Source organism: Dasypus novemcinctus, chromosome 28 (genome assembly GCF_030445035.2).
Source record: "Dasypus novemcinctus isolate mDasNov1 chromosome 28, mDasNov1.1.hap2, whole genome shotgun sequence".
In the NCBI taxonomy this organism is placed as follows: Eukaryota; Metazoa; Chordata; class Mammalia; order Cingulata; family Dasypodidae; genus Dasypus; species Dasypus novemcinctus.
The window spans coordinates 43,153,017-43,171,227 of NC_080700.1; the positions used below are offsets into that span (position 1 = coordinate 43,153,017).

Here is an 18,211-nt window from a genome sequence, read left to right on the forward strand (position 1 = left end):
GTGAATGAACAGAGCTGCTTGACCTGCGGGACACACACAGGTCAACTTACTTAGTTTAGCCTGGTTTCAGCGCTTGGGGACAGAACATGGACTGGCGGGAATTGTGCCACTCATGAAGCTGTCAGGCGAGCCTGAAGGGTGGCGGAGGTTGGTCTAGAACCGGACAGGGGCTCGCCTTCCTCTAGCCCAGATTTCAGGGGTGAGGGGAGGTGCAGATGGGGTGCCTGCCTGCCTGCTGCCAAGACCTGCCAAGGGAACCCTCGTTTATGGGCTTTTGGAGGAGTCATCTTTGAGGCCCCACAACTGAAGGGCCTCTGTTGTCCAGCTTTGCCTGCGGGCTGGGGTGGTGAGAGCTGGAGGTGGAGGGAGGGGAGCCACACACCCGGGTAGGTCTGTGCCCCCATGGCGTTCAGCCAGCGGCAGGTGAGGAGTGGACGGAGGGGGCACAAGGACGGCCCTACTCACCCCCCGAGGACCCTGTGGTCAACCTTTGGCCGAAGGCTACGTCCCTAGCGCTGACCTTTGTTTACTGCCAGCGCTGCCCAGCGGGTCCTTTTTATCAACTCCAAGTTCCCTTTAAGAAGGTCTGGAGGCTGCACTCCCAGGTGAGCTGCTTTCTTGTGACCATGTCCCGTCTTTGGCCACAGGTACGTGAAGACCTACCTGCTCCCTGACAGATCCTCCCAGGGGAAACGCAAGACCAGAGTCCAAAAGAACACGGTGGACCCGACCTTCCAGGAGACCGTGAAGGTACCTCTGGCCAAATGCCCACCAGCCAGCCCGGCCCCGCCGGTGGGGGCGGCAGGGTGAGGTCGGACGAAAGCTGCCCTGAACCCCGCGTCAGGTCCGCGCGAGTCCAGGCGCCTGTGCATTTCTGTAGACGGGCTGGTTGGTGGCACACTGGTAGAAAGTCAAGGTCAGCCTTTGCTCAGGAAAAGTCCTTGGGAATGCACGTTCTGAGAAAATGCGAGAAGGAACCTGCCTGCCTGCCCCAGGCTAACAGCCGGGCACAAGGCATTCTGAAAATTGGTACATCCTGTTGCATTTTTATGACTTTCGGGTATTCTCAAGCAGGTACCCTGTAAATTAAACTACTGAGCTGTCTTCTAAAAGGTGTTCCTTTTTAAAAAAAGTCTGGCTAATCAGATTTCTTCTTACTTCGAGAAAAATCGTTATGAATACCTTTTAGGATTTTGGTTGGTGTCAAGTATGAGGACTTGTAGTTTCATTTTTTTTAATTTTTATTTTTTTTAAAGACTTATTTTATTTTTATCTATCCCCCCTGTCCCGCCATTGTCTGTTCTCTTGTATCCTTTCGCTGTGTGTTCTTCTGTTTCCGCTTGCATTCTTGGTGGCACCAGGAATCTGTCTTTTCTTGTTGCGTCATCTTGCTGTGTCAGCTCTCCATGTGTGCGGTGTCAGGCTGCACATTTTTCACGTGGCGTGGCTCTCCTTGAAGGGTGCACTCCTTGCACGTGGGGACTCCCCTACGCGGGTGACACCCTTGCGTGGCAGGGCACTCCTTGTGCGCATCAGCACTGCTCATGGGCCAGCTCCACACGGGTCAGGAGGCCCTGGGTATCGAACCCTGGACCCTCCATATGGTAGACGCATGCTCTATCCATTGAGCCAGGTCTGCTTCCCTGACTTGTGGGTTAGGACAGGGACGGTGAGGGGCTGGGGCATTGATTCGGGCGCTGAAGCCTGGCTTGTGCGGAGGCCCTGGGCTGGGGGTACGTCTCCACGGTGGACAGAGGGGTGGAGACGCACCCCAGAAGGCAGGCAGCCCAGGCTTCCACCGCCTGACGCCTGCAGAGGGCCGGGCTTCATTTGCTTCCGTTGCGAGCGGGGACTGTGGGCACCAGAGCCCCAAGACTGTGAAGTCAGACTGTTCCCATGCCGAGTGCTTCTGACCTCTGAGGTAGGGCCAGGGGGGCTGCGGCTCGGGGGGTGCTTAGACGCTGAGCCCTAGGCCACGGTGGACCCGCAGACCCCAAGTTTACACGCAGTGATTATATTCCGACCTCACGGAGGACTGTGAAAGCTGAAGATGGATGCATCTGAAAGCCTGATGTAAATAGGCGTCCGAAAACTTGCAGCTTTTGCTCATTTTGAGAAAGCCAGCCGACGTGCTTTGCCTGGCGCCCTCTGAACGTGGTGTCTAGGAAAGCCCAGTGGGTGCCCCCACACCTGGCGGAAGGGCAGGGGCCACCAGCACAGGTGCCTGCAGCCTGCCGGTCTCCCTGTGGGGCAGGGCCACCCGTGTGGGGCGCTTTGACCACCCTGGAGCGTGCCCAGGACCCACGCGGGGCGTTACGGAAACCGTTCTACCGGACGGGGAGGCGGGTAAGGCCATGCCTCGCCCACCTGGGGCTTCCATGCTCGGGCTCTGCAGGAAAAAAGTAAAATCCCCACGTCTTGCTGGACAGCCCTGGGGCAAGTGTCGACGTCGTCCTGGCCAAGCTGTCCTGGCCAAGCTGGGGTAGCTCGAGTCCCCAAAGCCTCGGGGCCGTGTCCAGCCCTTCCTGGGGTGGAGAGCTGGGCACTGTGGGGGGGGGCAGTGAGCGAGCCCCTGGGGGCCCCCCGACTCACGGGCCCCCTCCTGGCTCTGCAGTACCCGGTGGAGCTGGCCCAGCTGGGGGCCCGGCAGCTGCAGGTGTCCGTGTGGCACCTGGGCACGCTCGCCCGCAGGGTCTTCCTGGGACAGGTGCTCGTCCCTCTGGCCGCCTGGGACTTCGAGGACCGCGAGACGCAGGGCTTCTGCTGGTACCCGCTCCGCGCCAAGGTGACGTCTGGTTTGGGGCGGCCCCACCCGAGAACCGGGCGGTGACACCCTCCTAGGTGGCTGCGGAGCCACTTCAGAACGTGGCTGGGCCTGCTGGGAAGCGTGGACATGGAGAGGCTCAGCTGAGGGTGGGCTGGGTTCAGGCTTAACCTGCCCAGATTTGTCCAAGTGTCCGCGGGGCCCTCCCCTCTGTGGCCGGGAAGCGGGGAAGCTAGCGCTGGCCAGGGCGCAGGTGTGGCCGGGGCCGGGCAGGTGGACGGGCCCCGGCAGGCCGCCTGCCCGGGACTGGTAACCTGCTGCTTCTAAGACAGGGACAGGTGAGGAACTGGGGGGACACATGAGGCCACCCCAGGGGGTGGCCAGGGCCTCGGGGGACTGGGGGCTGCCACCAGCCCCAGCTCCACTTCAAACCCCGTGGTGTCGGCGTTTTCGGCACTACCCTAGGGGGAGTGTCCGTCCCCCCAAGGCCCCTCGGCTTCCCCAGGGGGGCTGCGGGGGTGGTGGGGGTTGGATGAGGAGTTACCACTAATGGGGCGTCGTCCCGTGGCCCCTCGACCCGGGAGGGGGGTGCGGGAAGCCGACCCCAAGCGCTGCGCCTCTCCCCCCCCAGGCGGAGCGATTCGACCACGACGGCGCTCCGCAGAGTAACGGCGAGCTCGCCATCCGCGCCAAGCTGGTCCTGCCCCCAGAGGGGCCGCAGAAGGTTCTGGAAGGTAGGCAGCCTCGGCCAAGTGGGTCCCAGGGCCTCCCCCCTGGCAAGTCTGGGCCGCTCACCGGGTGGCTCCACCCGGGGAACCGGGTGCCCTGGAGCTGTCTGACGTGGACGGGACGAAGCACCCTGAATGGGCAGGCCCCCGGCGCCCCCTTCCCCGGCCTCGCTTCGAGGGGCGGGCAGCGAGCCCTGGGCCCCTTCTTGAAGAGGGGCCCTCTCGCGCCATCCTGCCCGTAGACGCCTGACGCGGGGAAGCACGGGCCGGGCTCAAGTAAGGGACCCCTGCTCCGGGGGGCCCTCGAGTAGCTGCCGCCCAGCAAGAGAAGGGGGTCAGGGAGGGTCCTCGAGACTCAAATGATGAGGGCCAGGGCGGAAGAGGGCAGGCCACATTCCACGGCGGGCTCTCGTGGCTTCCCGCTTGACGAGGAGGCACCGCGCTCTGCAAGCCCCCCCGGGGCCCGAGCTAGCCCCCTGGGGCAGGGTCCCCCCAAACCCCTGGCGACAACTGGACAAAAACGCCCGCCCCTTTCCTCTCGTAGGACTCCCCTCTTCTCCGTCTGCAGCTCACGTCTTCTTGGGGCTTAGCAACCCCCGTCCCGACGCCGCGGCCTGTGGACTGGGGGCAGAGTCCTCGGGGGCAGGGCCCGTGCCACTCCCCACCCACCGGGGGTCCGAGGGTCTACCGGTTTGGGGCGGCGGGACCGCGCACGAGCGTCTCGGCAGCAGTGCGTTTTCGCGAACACTGGCTCTCCCGCAGGCTCAGGCCAGCCGGCGCTCCGTGGCCAGCTCTGCGTGGAGGTGCTGGGAGCCAGTGACTTACCCGTGCGGGCGGACGGGACCTTGAACTCCTTCGTTAAGGGGTAGGTATTGACTGCGTCCGGATGATCTAACGGCACACGTGCTGTGGCCCTAGAACGTGCACAACACGCCAAGGCCTCTCGGCTTTCCCATGAAAACCCAACGAAGCTCGTGTGAAAAGACCGGGTCCCAGAGATTCGCAGCCCCTGGACGCACGGAGGCCGGATGTGGGCAGCTTTTGACCCGATACCCAAAAGCGATTGGTCCTGGTTACTTCCGTCAGTAAGTCAGTTTTGAAATGCGAGTAAGTCGTAGGTTTGGTGACGATTTCCTTAACATCTCCTGGTGGATAAGAGCACTGGTCGCAGGGCGACTGCCCGTGTGTACTCTTACCAACTACAGGGGTCCCGGCCCGGCCGAAAGGGGAGCGACAGTGGAGAAACCGATGGCCATGTGTGGAGCTAGAGCGGGGCCTGTGGGGCTTAGTGTTTCTGGACTGACCTTCCTGAGGACAACAGGGTCCAAAGCGAGTTAACTAACCCGTAGCTTTGTCTGAATTCTGGGCCCTGGTAGCAGTTGTGGGTAAAGCTGTGCTGTGCTGGCAGACGGACCAACGAGGGGATTAACCAGGGGCCACGGAGGATAAAACCAGGGGCCACGGGGGCTCAACTCCAGCTCGCCCTGAGCACCCGGTGCCGAATTCGGCTAGAGCCTCTTGGAGTGCCTCGGCGAGAGCGCACGCAGCCGTGTCTCGGGAGGTCTCCGCTCTCACTCGTTGTTCCCACGTTCCCATCCTGCGGGACTCAGCGCTCACCCTCTGCCCCGAGACCCTGGGAAGGGGTCGGCGGAGGGGGTGCCCACCGCTTGCACGTGTCTCCCTTGCTCAGCTGCCTCACCCTGCCAGACCAGCAGAGCCTCAGGCTCAAGTCCCGGGTGCTCAAGGGGCAGGCCTGCCCGCAGTGGCAGCACTCCTTCGTCTTCGCCGGCGTCAGCGCGTCCCAGCTGCAGCAGGCGAGCTTGGAGCTGGCCGTCTGGGACCAGGGCACCTTCGGCATCAACGACCGCCTGCTGGGCAGGGCCAGGCTGGGTGCCAGTAAGTCCGTTTAAAGGATTTCTCGGGTCCAAACACATCACATGGTATCAGGGAGGGAAAAGCTTTCACGGTGCGTAGGTGACGTAACTAGCTTTGAAACGACCTAGGCTGCTAAGTGGAAATGCCAACGCTCCTCCTCACTCTGCCCATCAGACAGCAAAGCATTTCAACAATTTAAATCAGATTTAGATTTGCCACTGCGAAAAGCAAAGCCCCAGGCCCCCCGCGGGGTGCACAGCACCTGCTTTTGTTCCTGATGCCAGTCTCCAGAGGCTTACCTACTTACGGGAAAATCCCTCTTAACCCAAACAAGTGGGCATTCAGAAAGTATCTCGGGAGGAGGCGGACAAAGACGGCCACTGTGCTGTGTGCTCCCCACGTCTGTGGGAGGGCCTTTGTCGGGGAGCCCCCGCCCCCATGCTGGGAGCCGGTGGTGCCCCCGTTTCCTCTGCCCTCCAGCACAGCCACCGGGCACACGCATTCGGGGTCTCAGAACGTGGCCCAAGACACAGCCCTTGCCTCTGCATAAGTCTTTTCCAGGAGCCAGTCCAGGCTCCCCCTTCCCCAGCTGGAGTAACACAGTAACTAAGCCCCCCTCCCCAAGCAGCCAGCTCTCTGCTCACTTCAGTAAATGACGCAGCTTCCCCAGGTGAGGGGTCCCTGCGCAGGCACGCCCGACCCCCTAGGCCCGCACTGAGTTTGGGTGGGGGGCGGGGGCTGCTCTCTCTCACTGGTGTTGGTCCTTGAACACGGTCTCTCAGGTTCAAGTGCAAACACTTGGCCCTCCGCGCTGGGCTCCTGTTTAAAAGGCTGAGGACGGGACCGAAAGGCCATCGGTGAAGGGTTTCTAGTTTGTTCTCCCTCCTTTTACAGCTGGTGACACGGACGCGTGCTCGCAGTCTAAGCTGCAGTGGCAGAAGGTGATTTCCGGCCCCAATTTATGGACGGACATGACGCTGACCCTGCACTGAAGAGACCCCAGTCTGCGCAGGAGGGCCCGGGTGGCGAGGCACAGCGGGCGAAGTGGCCGTCCACCTGCTTCCAGACGTGAAGAGTTTCCCTCTGCACCTACGTGTCGTGTAGCAAACACGTTTGTAGATGTGTGCTTAAATTAAATACAAGACTTATCAATGATATATGAGTAAGCCTTGGGAATCTGTGCACCAGTCAGCTCCATCACCAATGCTGGGTAACGAGCATCCTGGCCTGTCTGTACACTGCAGGGGGAGGAGGAGGTGGGTGAGTACTCAGTCCCTCCTCCTCGGATGTGGGTAAGTGTCCAGAGGCAGTTTAGCAGACCCTGATCCACCCCCTTGGGCACAGGAAGGATCCCCATTTACCCAGCTGGTGGTGGGCCAGGCAGATGCTACCCGGCCTTGCCTGTGGAGGATGGAAACAGGAGCCCCCCGTGGCTGGGCCTGAACTGCCAAAACCAGGTGCTTCGTTAGAAAACAGAAGTGGGCATCCTCACTTACACCCAAGAACAATTAAATTAACTGCTATAGGGAAGCGGACGTGGCTCAGCTGATAAGAGCATCCGCCTACCACATGGAGGGTCCCAGGTTCGATCCCCAGGGCCTCCTGACCCGTGTGGAGCTGGCCCACGTGCAGTGCTGATGTGCGCAAGGAGTGACCTGCCACGCAGGGGTGTCCCCGCTTAGGGGAGCCCCACAAGCAAGACGTGCTCCCTGCAAGGAGAACTGCCAGGCACGAAAAAAGCGCAGCCTGACCAGGAGTGGCACTGCACACGCGGAGAGCTGACATGGCAAGATAACGCAACAAAAAGACAGATTCCGGGTGCCGCTGACAAGAATAGAAGCGGACACAGAAGAACACACAGCAAATGGACACAGAGAGCAGACAACTGGGGGGGAGGGGAAGGGGGAGAGAAATAAAATATGTCTTAAAAAAAATTAAGTGTTATAATCACCTTGGTGAAAATGGTGGTTTTTTTTTTTTTTGACGACGTGGCAATAATGAAGCTGATCAAGTGCCAGGATTCAACAGTTTTCCATGTGTCATTCTTTTTATTCTGTAAAAGGTAACAAAATATACAGAACAAAACTTTCCCTTTTTTAAGCTAAGGTTACAAATCCATATATAAATACTAAACCCTACAGCTGATCCGGAATCAGGGGACTGCACGGCCGGCGTGACGCCGGGGGCCGCCTCTGTGCAGTCGTGGTGATCGCCGTGGGTCTGTCCAGAAACTGAGTGCCTGGAGGAAGGAAATCAGCGAGCGAATGTTTCAGAGCTAATTCTCAGAATAATTTTCACCCCTCAAAACAAATATACAGGCGGGGATCCTTCACAGAAATCAGGAAATCAATCAATTTGAGCTCATTTCAAATAGCATGGCACGGAATCTAAGCCACGTGTGTTCTTGAACGACACGGAACCTCGCGGCGCACACGCCCGAGTCGAGGTTATTTGGACTCCGCAGGTGGCGTCCTTATTTCGAATCAGTCCTGCCCGAGCATCTATCAGGAAGTGATTCAAAAATAACCAAAATCAGGCCTGTTTGGCACTATGATAGAGCCAGGGAAAACAAACCAGGGGAGCCGCCGTCGCCAGCCCTGGAACCTTCCATGGCGTCGGCGACTCTCCCCGTAAAGAAGGGAACAGGATGAGGGGGTTCTACTCGTCTAAAAATACCCTCGCGGCGCCCAGCCGCGGCGCCGGGGCCCGCCTGCCCACGCGGCCTCTACATGGCCTCGAACTCGTCGATCCGCTGCTTGGTGTTGCCCTGCCGGATCTGCCGCAGCGTCTTGTACTTGTCGCGGCCTTGCCGCATGTTCTCGTTGTGGATGAGGTCGTTGTGGGTCCGCTTGTTCTCGTCCCGGGCCTGCGACAGCTCGTTGGTCAGGGTCTGCGACAGACACAGAGGGGGGGCGGTGGTCAGCGCACGGGCCCTCCCCGTCCGCCCTGTTCCCGCCCCCGCCGCGGCACCGGCGGAGCCCCCGCCGCCTCACCAGCAGCTGTCGCTGCACGCGCTCGTTCTTCTCGGCCTCGGTGATGCGCTTCTCCTCGTTGCGGTCGTCCTGGATGCCCTCGCTGCACAGCTCGGCGCTGTAGCCCGTGCTCTCCGGCCCCTCGTCCTGCAGCCCCTCCTGCACGTGGTAGTTCACGGGCTCGTACACGGGCGGCGGTGGGGGCGGCGGCGCCGTCATCACCAGGTGCAGCTCCTCCTTGGTCTTCACCAGGTCATCCTGGGCCTCCTTGGCCTTGGGGGGGAAGAGGGACGGGCGGGTGAGACTGAGCAGCGCCCCTGTCCAGGACTTGGGGCCCCAGGGAACAGCAGAGGCCGCGCTGCTTTCCCGTCTACAGCCCTCTAAGGTGTGTTTCCTGCGCAGTTGGAGGATAAAAATATCTGGAAGCAGACTTGGCCCAACGGATAGAAGTGTCCACCTACCACATGGGAGGTCCAGGGTTCAAACCTAGGGCCTCCTGACCCGTGTGGAGCTGGCCCACGTGCAGTGCTGATGTGTGCAAGGAGTGCCCTGCCATGCAGGGGTGTCCCCCGCGTAGGGGAGCCCAACGTGCAAAGAGTGAGCCCCGTATGGAGAGATGCCCAGCGCGAGAAAAAGCGCAGCCCGCCCAGGAGTGGCACCGTCCGCACGGAGAGCTGACGCAGCAAGATGACACAACAAAAAGGGACACAGATTCCCGGTGCCGCTGATGAGAATGCAAATGGACACAAGAACACACAGTGAATGGACACAGAGAGCAGACAACCGGGTGGGGAGGGGGTGCCCTGAACTAGCGTGTCCCCGCTGGGTGCTTTTCACGTCTCTCTCCACGAGCCACGCTGCTCTTTAAGGGACGGAAGCCTTAGGCATGTGCTCTGGGTTGGGAAGCCGGGTGGGGAGACGAGGAGTGGGAAGGAGAGACCCCTGTGGATGGGGGGGGGCGGCACTGGACCCGGGAAGGGCCCCCTGGGGTGCGGACGGTGGCGGAGGGCGCACCGAAACTAACTCGCTCTGCCCCGAATCAGCTGCGCTTTCCTGGCGGACATGCAGCACAAGAAGAGCTACCCGGACACGAGTGGACCGCGGCTCCCACGCCTGCAGCCACGGTTCACCGAGCCTCTACCGGGTCCTGACCTTCCAAGCACCCATTCCGCAGAGAGAACACCGAGGCACAGACATGCGGCCGCTCCGCTAACAAGGGCCCTGGACTGGACCAAAGGCCCGAGCCCGAATGAGGCTGCGGGAACACGGCTGACCCGTCCAGCGGCCAGAGCAAAGTGGGTGGAGACGAGGGGCCTGCTGCTCATCGGTGGACCCCGCGGATGCCCCCACCAGGGTCGGCCAGGCCCACTCCCACGGGCCCTGCTGCCGGGCGACGCTCGAGGCCGCGTGCCCGCCTGGCCCAGACCTGCGTCCCCGGCCGGATGCCGCCGCTCCCCGAGAAGTTTCCGGAAGGCGGGCTCACCCTGTGCTGCCACTCCTCGACCTCGTCCTCCTTGCGCCTCCTGGCCTCCTCCAACAGCGCGATCTTGGCCGTGTACTCCGCGAGTTCCGCAGCCTGGAGAAGGAACGCGAGGCTGGGGCGATTCCCAGAATCCTTTGGGCAGGGCCCACCCTGAACAGCCGCGACGCCTCCCACCCCACCGCAGCGGCCATCTGGGTGTCCAGCCCCGTCTGTACAACCGCTTCCACCTGCCCCGACGGGACCCAAGGCTGGGCACTAAAGACGAGGCGTAGCCCATGCCGGCTCCTCCCGCCCTCGGGGTGGTGGTCTCGCGCCCAGGCCGGCGTCCCAGGGCAGCGCACCCCCTGTGATTCAGCGCCCGCCCCTGCCGGCTCCTCCCGCCCTCGGGGTGGTGGTCTCGCGCGCCCAAGCCGGCGTCCCAGGGCAGTGCCCCCTGTGATTCAGCGCCCGCCCCTGCCGGCTCCTCCCGCCCTCGGGGTGGTGGTCTCGCGCCCAGGCCGGAGTCCCAGGGCAGCGCACCCCCTGTGATTCAGCGCCCGCCCCTGCCGGCTCCTCCCGCCCTCGGGGTGGTGGTCTCGCGCCCAGGCCGGCGTCCCAGGGCAGTGCCCCTCTGTGATTCAGCGCCCGCCCCTGCCGGCTCCCAGCTCCTCCACGGCCTTGGGGCGGTGGCCCCACGGCGCGCCCCGCTCCCCGTGACGCAGCCCCTGCCCCCCGGGGCCCACCAGCTGCTCCTGGCTCTTGATCTGGTCCACGGCCTGGCGCTCCAGCTCCTCCTTAGCCCGCAGCGCGGCCACGCGGTCGGCCTCCAGGCGCTCAGCCTCCTCCTGCGCCCGCTTCCGCTCGTCCTCCAGCTGCAAGGCTCTCTGGATCTGGTCAGAGAGTTCTGGAAAGGAAGCGCGGCCGGCGGCGGTCACGGTGCAGGCGAGCCCCCGGATCCAGCAGGCCAACAGGCCCCGCCCGGCTTACGGCGGCTCCAGCACCGGGAGCAGAGCAACGTCGGCTCATCCCTCCTGTCCGCCTACCGGCGCTCAGGGTGTTAAAAATATGACACGAAGCGGGGGGCGGACGGGGCTCTGGCAGTTGGGCACCCGCCTCCCACACGGGAGGTCCCAGGTTCAGTCCGAAACAAACCCCCCCAAAACACAAGCAAACAAACAAAATGACTCAAGGGAGTGGACGTGCCTCAGTGTAAGTGCTGGCCTCCCACATTTGAGGTTCTGGGATCAATACACAAAACAAAACAAAACCAACCTCCCCGCCCCCCCCAAAAAAAAAACCAAGCCAAACAGCACAATATGTGAGGCTGGTAGAGACCCCCTGCGCGGGGGGAATGGGGCACCCCCTCCACCCCTCACTGCTCTCCTCCGTTCCTCCGCCTGCTCTGCACCACAGCTCAGCCCTGCCCTGAGTTCAGACTAGGGCAAGTCAAATCACAACCGTCTCCCCGGGTAGACGGGCCCGGAAGTGCTGACGGGCCGCGCCAACAGGAAAGGGGGGACGACACGGTACTCACCTCAGGACCGTGAGAGCACGGAAGACGACGTGCGCAGAGCACCCGACGCGGAGACGCCTGGCCCCCGAGCACGGGTGACGCTGGACGCAGAGACGCCTGGCCCCCGAGCACGGGTGACACTGGACGCCCGCGCCCTAACCCCGATGCCCGCTAATGCACAATCCCGCCCTGACGGGTCCACGTTTGGGGCGTGGGGTCAAGTGAGACATGCGCCCCTCCCCTCCGCGCCTGGAAACACCGGCACGTGGAGATGCACGCGCCCAACGCCGCGCGGGTGCTCACCTTTCTCGGCCTTCTTCGTCTTCTGCTCAAAGTCCTGCAGCCTCAGCATCAGCTCCTCCTTCTCCCGCATCATCTGCTCCTTCTCCCTCTCGACTGTTTCTCTCCTCTTCTTCTCAGTTTCCAGCTGCTGCCTGTTAGGAAGAGGCGGCGGCTTAGGCTCTGCAGGTGCGCGGGACGGCGACAGGCCTGGGGCCCCGACAGCCAGCTCCTAGGGGCGCGAGCCCGCCCCCAGGGGCCCCAGGCCCTGCGCCGCGCTCGTCAGAGGTGCCAGCCCCGAGCCCCGCGCAGGCCCGCCCCTCACCGCTCCAGCTGCTTCTGGTGCTTCTCCTCCCGCGCCTGCGCCTTCATCTGCTGCACCTCGATGGTATCGGGCTTCCGGCGGCGCATATACAGCTCGTGGTTGCCCATGCAGAGCTGCAGGATCCGCTTGTTGATCCTCAGGCGCGGGGCGTAGAACACGAAGTCCTGCGCGACAGAGACGGGCCGGCTGACGCCCCCTCCTCCCATGCCCGCTCCAGAGCGGGCACGGGATCCCCGTTCTAGACGGACAGACGCGCAGGGAGGACGGGGGCACGGGGGGCGCCTCGAGGCACGGCCACTGGCCCAAGCGACAACGAGACGACACACACAGGACTTTCTCCAACAGGACGTGGACTGGGGTGGGCGGAGGGCGCGTGGGGGCAGCGGTGCCGGCTCCTGCGCGTGGACGCCCCGCCGTGGGCTGAAGCCACAAGAGCCAAGCCCTGGTCCTGCCTGACCTTGGGCCGTCCTCCCTGCTCCGGCTGCCCTGGCCCGTCTCCACGGGCAGCACCCTCTGGCCGGCACCTCTGGGCTCGGCACAATCCTCGGCCAGCTCCCAGAGGCCTTCTGGGTTCTCCTAAACTCCACCTCACGCCCCCCCGTCCTTCCCACGGTCCCCTGACGTCCACCTCCGAGCCCTGCCTGCGCCTCCTGGAAGGACCGCTCACGCTTCAGCCCGGGTCCTTTCCCTCCCCGGCACTTCTCCGTGCTCCCGTCATCCCCCGTGGAGACGTCAGCGCAGCCGGAGGCCGTCGCCCTGCCCCTCTCCCTCACGCCGGTGCTCCCTGAGCCGGCACGCGGTCGACTCCACAGCCCCTGCCGGCGACGGAAGGTTCTCACAAGCTCTGGGACTGAGCGCCCTCATCGCCCGGAGGCTCAGCTGTGCCACCATCCAATGGCTCTGTGTGAACCTGGTCATCTTTACACGGCACCCAGGAGAGGGCCTGGCACCGTCTAAGCTGATGCGCAAAACGCTGCCGGAAGACGGCTAACCGCGTGACGGAGCTGCCCTGCGAGGAGGAAAACACACCAGGGCATCAAGACTTCGGCAAGAACGCCGAGTGCAGATTTAGGAATGGATGACAGAATCTCGTTTCCCAGCTCGCTCCTGCTAGGGTCCCCTTGGAGAAAGAAGAGGGAAGATGGTCTGGGAACGCCGCCCTCAGGAGCCTTGTCTCCCCCCTCCTCGCGCCCGCTGGCCACCAGCTCCCGGGATCTGCCCGCCGGAACGAGCGGCTGAAACGACCGCCCACACGTGCCCGGCAACGTCTGCAACGCCAAGGGAGGCGTGCTGGCTTCTTCGTCTTTGCCTCCGCGCCAGGAATCCTGGGCTGGGGGGGAGCCAGGGAGCCCAGGACTTCCTGGGTGGGGCCCAGGCCTTCACCCGCTTGTGTAAGTCTTCAGTTTCCGGGAGGTGCCGGGAGCTGGGAGTAGCAGGTATTTGTTACCCGCCCATCTCCCCTTACATAAGAGAAAGCAATCTTGTATTATGGCTTCATGGTCACACTACACAACTTGATCCTGACGCACAAATACTTGCGTAAGTACACGTCCACACTCCCCTTTAGAAGAGATTCCGCTGAAAACAAAATCAAGGGTCAGGCTAATGAGAATCTACACGGTCAGTGGAGATTGTCCCCACAGGGGCACCTGCTCATCCAGGAGACAAACCCTGGACTTGGGAAACAGTTTAACAACGTGTGCTCAGAGCCAGGTGGGGGGAAGACAGAGGGGAGCAGATTTCTTGCCTAGCACTCTAGGGAAGCTACTTTCCAACTTCAAGTTTAAAAAAACCCCCAAAAAACGAATATTTAAAGATTTCTAAATCCAAGTCCCCAAGCTACACCTCGTCATGCAAAACCATGAAGAGAGGCCACAACCTGGCAGAGGACTGACGCCCGAAAAACCAATCCTAGGCCCAAAGAAAACGAATCCAAGCGCCTAAGGCTACGGAGGCAGAAGAGCAGCCTCAGAACTGCCCGGGAGCCACACAGCTTCTAGGAAGCAGCTTCCGGGGCCGGGCTCAGCCACGGGCCCCTGCTGGCCGGGGCCAGGGAAATCCCGGGCGGCTCCGGAGAAGGTGTCCGGGGAAGAGAAAGCGGAGCATAAGCCGCTCACGGCCGCACACGAGTTCTGACTCTTCCCACGTTTCAGCAGTTGCCTGGGCGCCTCCGGGGAAGGGGCAGCCCCTGGCAGGACCCCCGGCTGGCCTCGCGCCCCACGGCAGGGCTTCTCAGGGTTTTCAGTACAAGTTTGACCTTGAGAATCTGGCCTCTACTGCCCAGGGCGAGAAGGCTGGCGAGAAGGCCGGTGGGGTGCAGCCGTGACAGGAGCGCCGCCCCCCGCGTCCCCAGGCTCGCTGGCTCCTTATCCTGCTCTATTTTTAAGTCAAGCTTCATTCCAGGGTCAAGCAGGCTGGTTTTACTTGGGTTTTCTCTGTCTCTTCTACCAGGACGCAGACTGCCTTGTTTATTCTGGCACAAAACATGCAACCAGCACATTTCTTTTCTCCTTCTCCCCCACTGGAAGTAGTGGCTTCAGACAAAGCTACTCCGTGGTTAAAATATACTTGGCTAACTCAACCAGGCGTATTACAAATGCCTTTCTTTGCCTGGGACATTTTTTTTTTTTTTTAAGATTTATTTATTTCTCTCTCCCCCGCCCCAGTTGTCTGCTCTCTGTGTCCATTCACTGTGTGTTCTTCTGTGTCCAGTTGTATTCTTATCAGCAGCATGGGAATCTGTGTCTCTTTTTGTTGCATCATCTTGCTGCATCAGCTCTCCGTGTGTGCGGCGCCACTCCTGGGCAGCCTGTGGTTTTTTTGCATGGGGCGGCTCTCCTTGTGGGGCGCACTCCTTGCCCGTGGGGCTCCCTTATGTGGGGTCACCCTGTGTGGCACGGCACTCCTTGAGTGCATCAGCACTGCACATGAGCCAGCTCCACACGGGTCAGGAGGCCCTGGGTATCGAACCCTGGACCTCCCATGTGGTGGGTGGATGCTCTATCCATTGAGCCACATCCGCTTCCCTGCCTGGGACTTTATGAGATACTCTTTTAGCTTTTTCCAAAGTTAAACTTATCCCACATTTAATCAAATCAAAAACCACCCCACCTATTCCAGACTTCCTGCTCCTCCTGTCGGCTGGTACAGTAGTGGCATCACGTGGCGGCTAAGCAGCCTGCTAACTGCCCCGCTCGCTGCCGCGCATACCTCGTGGGTATGCTGTGACCTCATGCAGAAACGCCGCGGGGTTGTACGTTAACGTGAACTGCTGCCCTGGAGCCTGAGTCTGCATTAAATACTAGTTTAATTTTATGTAACTGTGCAACTGCCCAGGAGGAGTCGAGAGTTCACCAACAGCAGGAGATGCTTTCAAGAAAGAAGAAAACACGCCGACAACATTGAGACCTGTGGGTTTTAAATTATGCGGTGCCCACCCAGGTGTGGGGGAAAGCAGCCGGACAACCCCACCTTGTCCTCTCCTGGGGGGCTCACCACCGCCTGGGCCAGCCCTGGCCCCAAGCCCCAGAGGCTTAGCGGACACCCAAGGTGCGGCCCGTGTCCGCCTTTCTCAGCTTAACCCTGTAACCAGGGAACGAAGTTCCACGAGGACACGAGGTCCTTCCCAATCTGAAATTCTGGTAAAATTCAGGGCAGGTCCGAAAGACGATAAAAGAATTTCTTCAAGTGGCCATTTTTTAAGAACTAGATTTCTGATCAAACAAAATCCTCGCCCCTTCCACTGTCCCCACCGTGGGCTGAGGGTCTCAGCAAGCGGTTACAGGTTCACGTCTTGCAGAACCAACCGTGAACCCCGAGCAAGTTTCCACAGCACCCCTTTGTTTGCAGCAGTCACCGGCCACCCTTCCACACCCCAGTGCTAGCTCGGCTCTCCCAGGGTGACCCCCCGGTAGCCTTGGCTCCGTGGGGGATGCTTTCCACGTGGACGCCAGCGGAAGGTGCCCGAGAGGAGACGGGGGCAGAGAGCGGCTGGAGACACGCCGGGCGAGACGCGCCGGGCGCCACCAGCCCTGCGGGGACTGGCCGCAGTCTGGAAGCAAGCCCGCCCCGTTCTAACGGGCAAGCTTCGGGGACAGCTCTCGGGGGCAGAACCGGCCACCTGCCCTCTGCCCGGCCGGGCACACGAGCGGCGCGCAGAGCAGCCGCAGTCCCCACCCAGCGTGTGGGGAATGCGCATCCTCTGGCAAAGGGCAGCGGTCCCCAACCGCCCTCCCCCTAAGGAGCGGGGACCCGCACGACTCTGGTTCCAGCTGCCACCTCCTGCTGCGGTGACAGCCCCTGGCACGGGGTCCCCTTCCCTCCAGGCTCCTGCTGGCAGCTCTCGACCCCACTGGTAGGTGATGCTGCACGTCATGAGCTCCTTGTCACAGGGAGCGAAACGGGGGTGTTACCACGGAAACTCACTCAGCTGGATGGGCAAGTGCCCCCAGAACCCAGGAGGACTTACGGGTGCCTTCTTGTCGATGGGCTTAATGACAAACTTCTTGTCATTGAAAGAGATGTTTCTGATTTCGCTCCAAGGGAAGCCGATCTTTGGGGTCAACCTGAGGTTTAAAAAAAAGGGGAGAGAGGACAGTAAGGCGTATGTATAAATAAGCCTTCACGTGCGCTGGCACTGGCCGAGGGAGGTGTGCAGACGTATTTTTTTAAGTCCAATTTTTAAAATCATAAAGTGGGCCCAGGAAGCACGGACACCACACACACCGCTAACTAGTTCCGACCTGCCCTAGGCCGTCGGGCGGCTCTTTTTAAGGTAAAGAACACAAGCTCACACATGCTTAGTGGCAAAGTGCCAACACACGTTCACCAACTGCAATGACTGTAACACACTAATGAAAGAATTGTTAACGTGGAGAAAAGCGGGAGGAGCGGGGCATATGGGAAACCCTTATCTTTTTTTATGTAATATTTTACATAATCTAAGTATCTTTTAAAAATAAAAAAAATACATATTTAAAACAAAACAAAACAAACAAAAACAGCACAAGTGCTAAGAAACCCCGCTTAGAGGTTCCCGTTTAGAAGGTCTCCCGTCGCGTCCTCTCGTTGCTCCTCGTTGCGTAGGCTTGGGACCGTGAGGCCACCTTCGACTCCTAAGCACACAGCACCGCTGTGGGCCAGCCCGCCCGCACCTCCCTCCCCACCGGCCTCACTGCTCCGCCGCCACGGCCCACCTGCCCGCTCTCCCTCAGTCATTCGCTCCCCTCTTCCAAAGCTCCCCACATTCTCATCCTGTCTGTACACCCCTTAGCACCCAGGGGCCTTCTGATCCAGCCCCAAACGCCCCAGCTCGAACTCGCCTCGAAGGCGCCCGCCACCTCCGCTCCCTCTCAAGGGGACGTCCCTCGCGCCACACAGCAACTCTCACGGGCACGTAAGCCACCGCCCTGGGAGTTAACCGTGAACCCAGCGGAGACGGCCGGGTCTTCCCATGCCCCCAGGCCCGGGTGGGTGCTCGGGGAGCACCGAGGGGAGTAAGTGAAAGTCGGGGACGGCCCCGTGGGGCTGCACCCTCCCGCTCGGCTCTGGAAGGCTTGCTCTCGGTTGACCGGTCGCCTTCGCGTGTGCCCCCCAGCTTTGAGGACGGCCCCCTTTCCTGAGGGACCTCGCACGGCCGCTAAGTCTCGAGGGTCGGCGAGCAGCCCCAGGGAAGCTTCTTGTAGGATTTCCACCCCACACGGCACGGGGCGCCCCTTGCTCCCCACACGACCCCCACCATCCCTCAGCGCACGTCACCGTCGCTCACTCCAGAGGCGGCAGGTCCTCCAGCCACTGCGCCGAGACGCTGCCGCGGGAGAGGAGCTCCCCAGAGAGAACAGATCCCCAGGCGCCCACGCCAATACAGGAGACCGAACGAAGAGGGGAAACTGGTTCCTCGCAGAATGGCAATTCATAAATATAAAAGCAACGACGGGGGATAAACCACTTCTCAAATACCGCAGTGATGACCACGTCACGCAGGGATCATCCATGGAGGCTACAAAACATGCAAGGCGATAAACAACAGGATATCTGCAAAGTTCTAAGGTATCTCCCCAAAAGGTACTTATTAATTTGCAAGGGGTCCCTTTACTGGAGAACCTGGCAGGGTCCCAGCCACCTCCTGGTAGGGGCAAAACGTTCTGAGAACTCTGGAAAAACCCAAGCAGAGGGACCTTCTAAAAAGTGAACGGCTTAACGAGATATCAAGACCATGGAAGATTAAAACTGGGGAAGGGTCTCATAGGAACGGACGCACCAGACCCAGTGGCCGCACAGGGGGGACTTCTGGA

The 18,211-nt window shown here is 61.2% G+C and overlaps 2 protein-coding genes across 6 annotated transcripts in view; one reads left to right on the forward strand and one right to left on the reverse strand.

The window, feature by feature from the left end:
- The window catches only part of SYTL3 (synaptotagmin like 3), an 87,244-nt gene extending 80,720 nt beyond the window's left edge, over positions 1 to 6,524 (forward strand). For all 5 annotated transcript variants that reach the window (XM_004462904.5, XM_023590085.3, XM_023590084.2 and 2 more), the window contains 6 exons: positions 648 to 750; positions 2,615 to 2,785; positions 3,396 to 3,498; positions 4,255 to 4,357; positions 5,183 to 5,388; positions 6,262 to 6,524. In XM_004462904.5, coding sequence (XP_004462961.1) covers positions 648 to 750; positions 2,615 to 2,785; positions 3,396 to 3,498; positions 4,255 to 4,357; positions 5,183 to 5,388; positions 6,262 to 6,359 — 784 coding nt within the window. In that variant the 3' untranslated portion in view covers positions 6,360 to 6,524. The remainder of the gene's footprint in view (positions 1 to 647; positions 751 to 2,614; positions 2,786 to 3,395; positions 3,499 to 4,254; positions 4,358 to 5,182; positions 5,389 to 6,261) is intronic.
- Positions 6,525 to 7,387: 863 nt separating this feature from the next.
- Positions 7,388 to 18,211, reverse strand: part of EZR (ezrin) — a 44,764-nt gene continuing 33,940 nt past the window's right edge. Inside the window, exons 8-14 of the mRNA XM_058289643.2 lie at positions 16,387 to 16,483; positions 11,919 to 12,082; positions 11,618 to 11,748; positions 10,545 to 10,705; positions 9,823 to 9,915; positions 8,361 to 8,612; positions 7,388 to 8,257 (exon numbers count right to left, since the gene is read on the reverse strand). Of these exons, the coding sequence (XP_058145626.1) occupies positions 8,093 to 8,257; positions 8,361 to 8,612; positions 9,823 to 9,915; positions 10,545 to 10,705; positions 11,618 to 11,748; positions 11,919 to 12,082; positions 16,387 to 16,483 (1,063 nt within the window). The 3' untranslated portion in view covers positions 7,388 to 8,092. The remainder of the gene's footprint in view (positions 8,258 to 8,360; positions 8,613 to 9,822; positions 9,916 to 10,544; positions 10,706 to 11,617; positions 11,749 to 11,918; positions 12,083 to 16,386; positions 16,484 to 18,211) is intronic.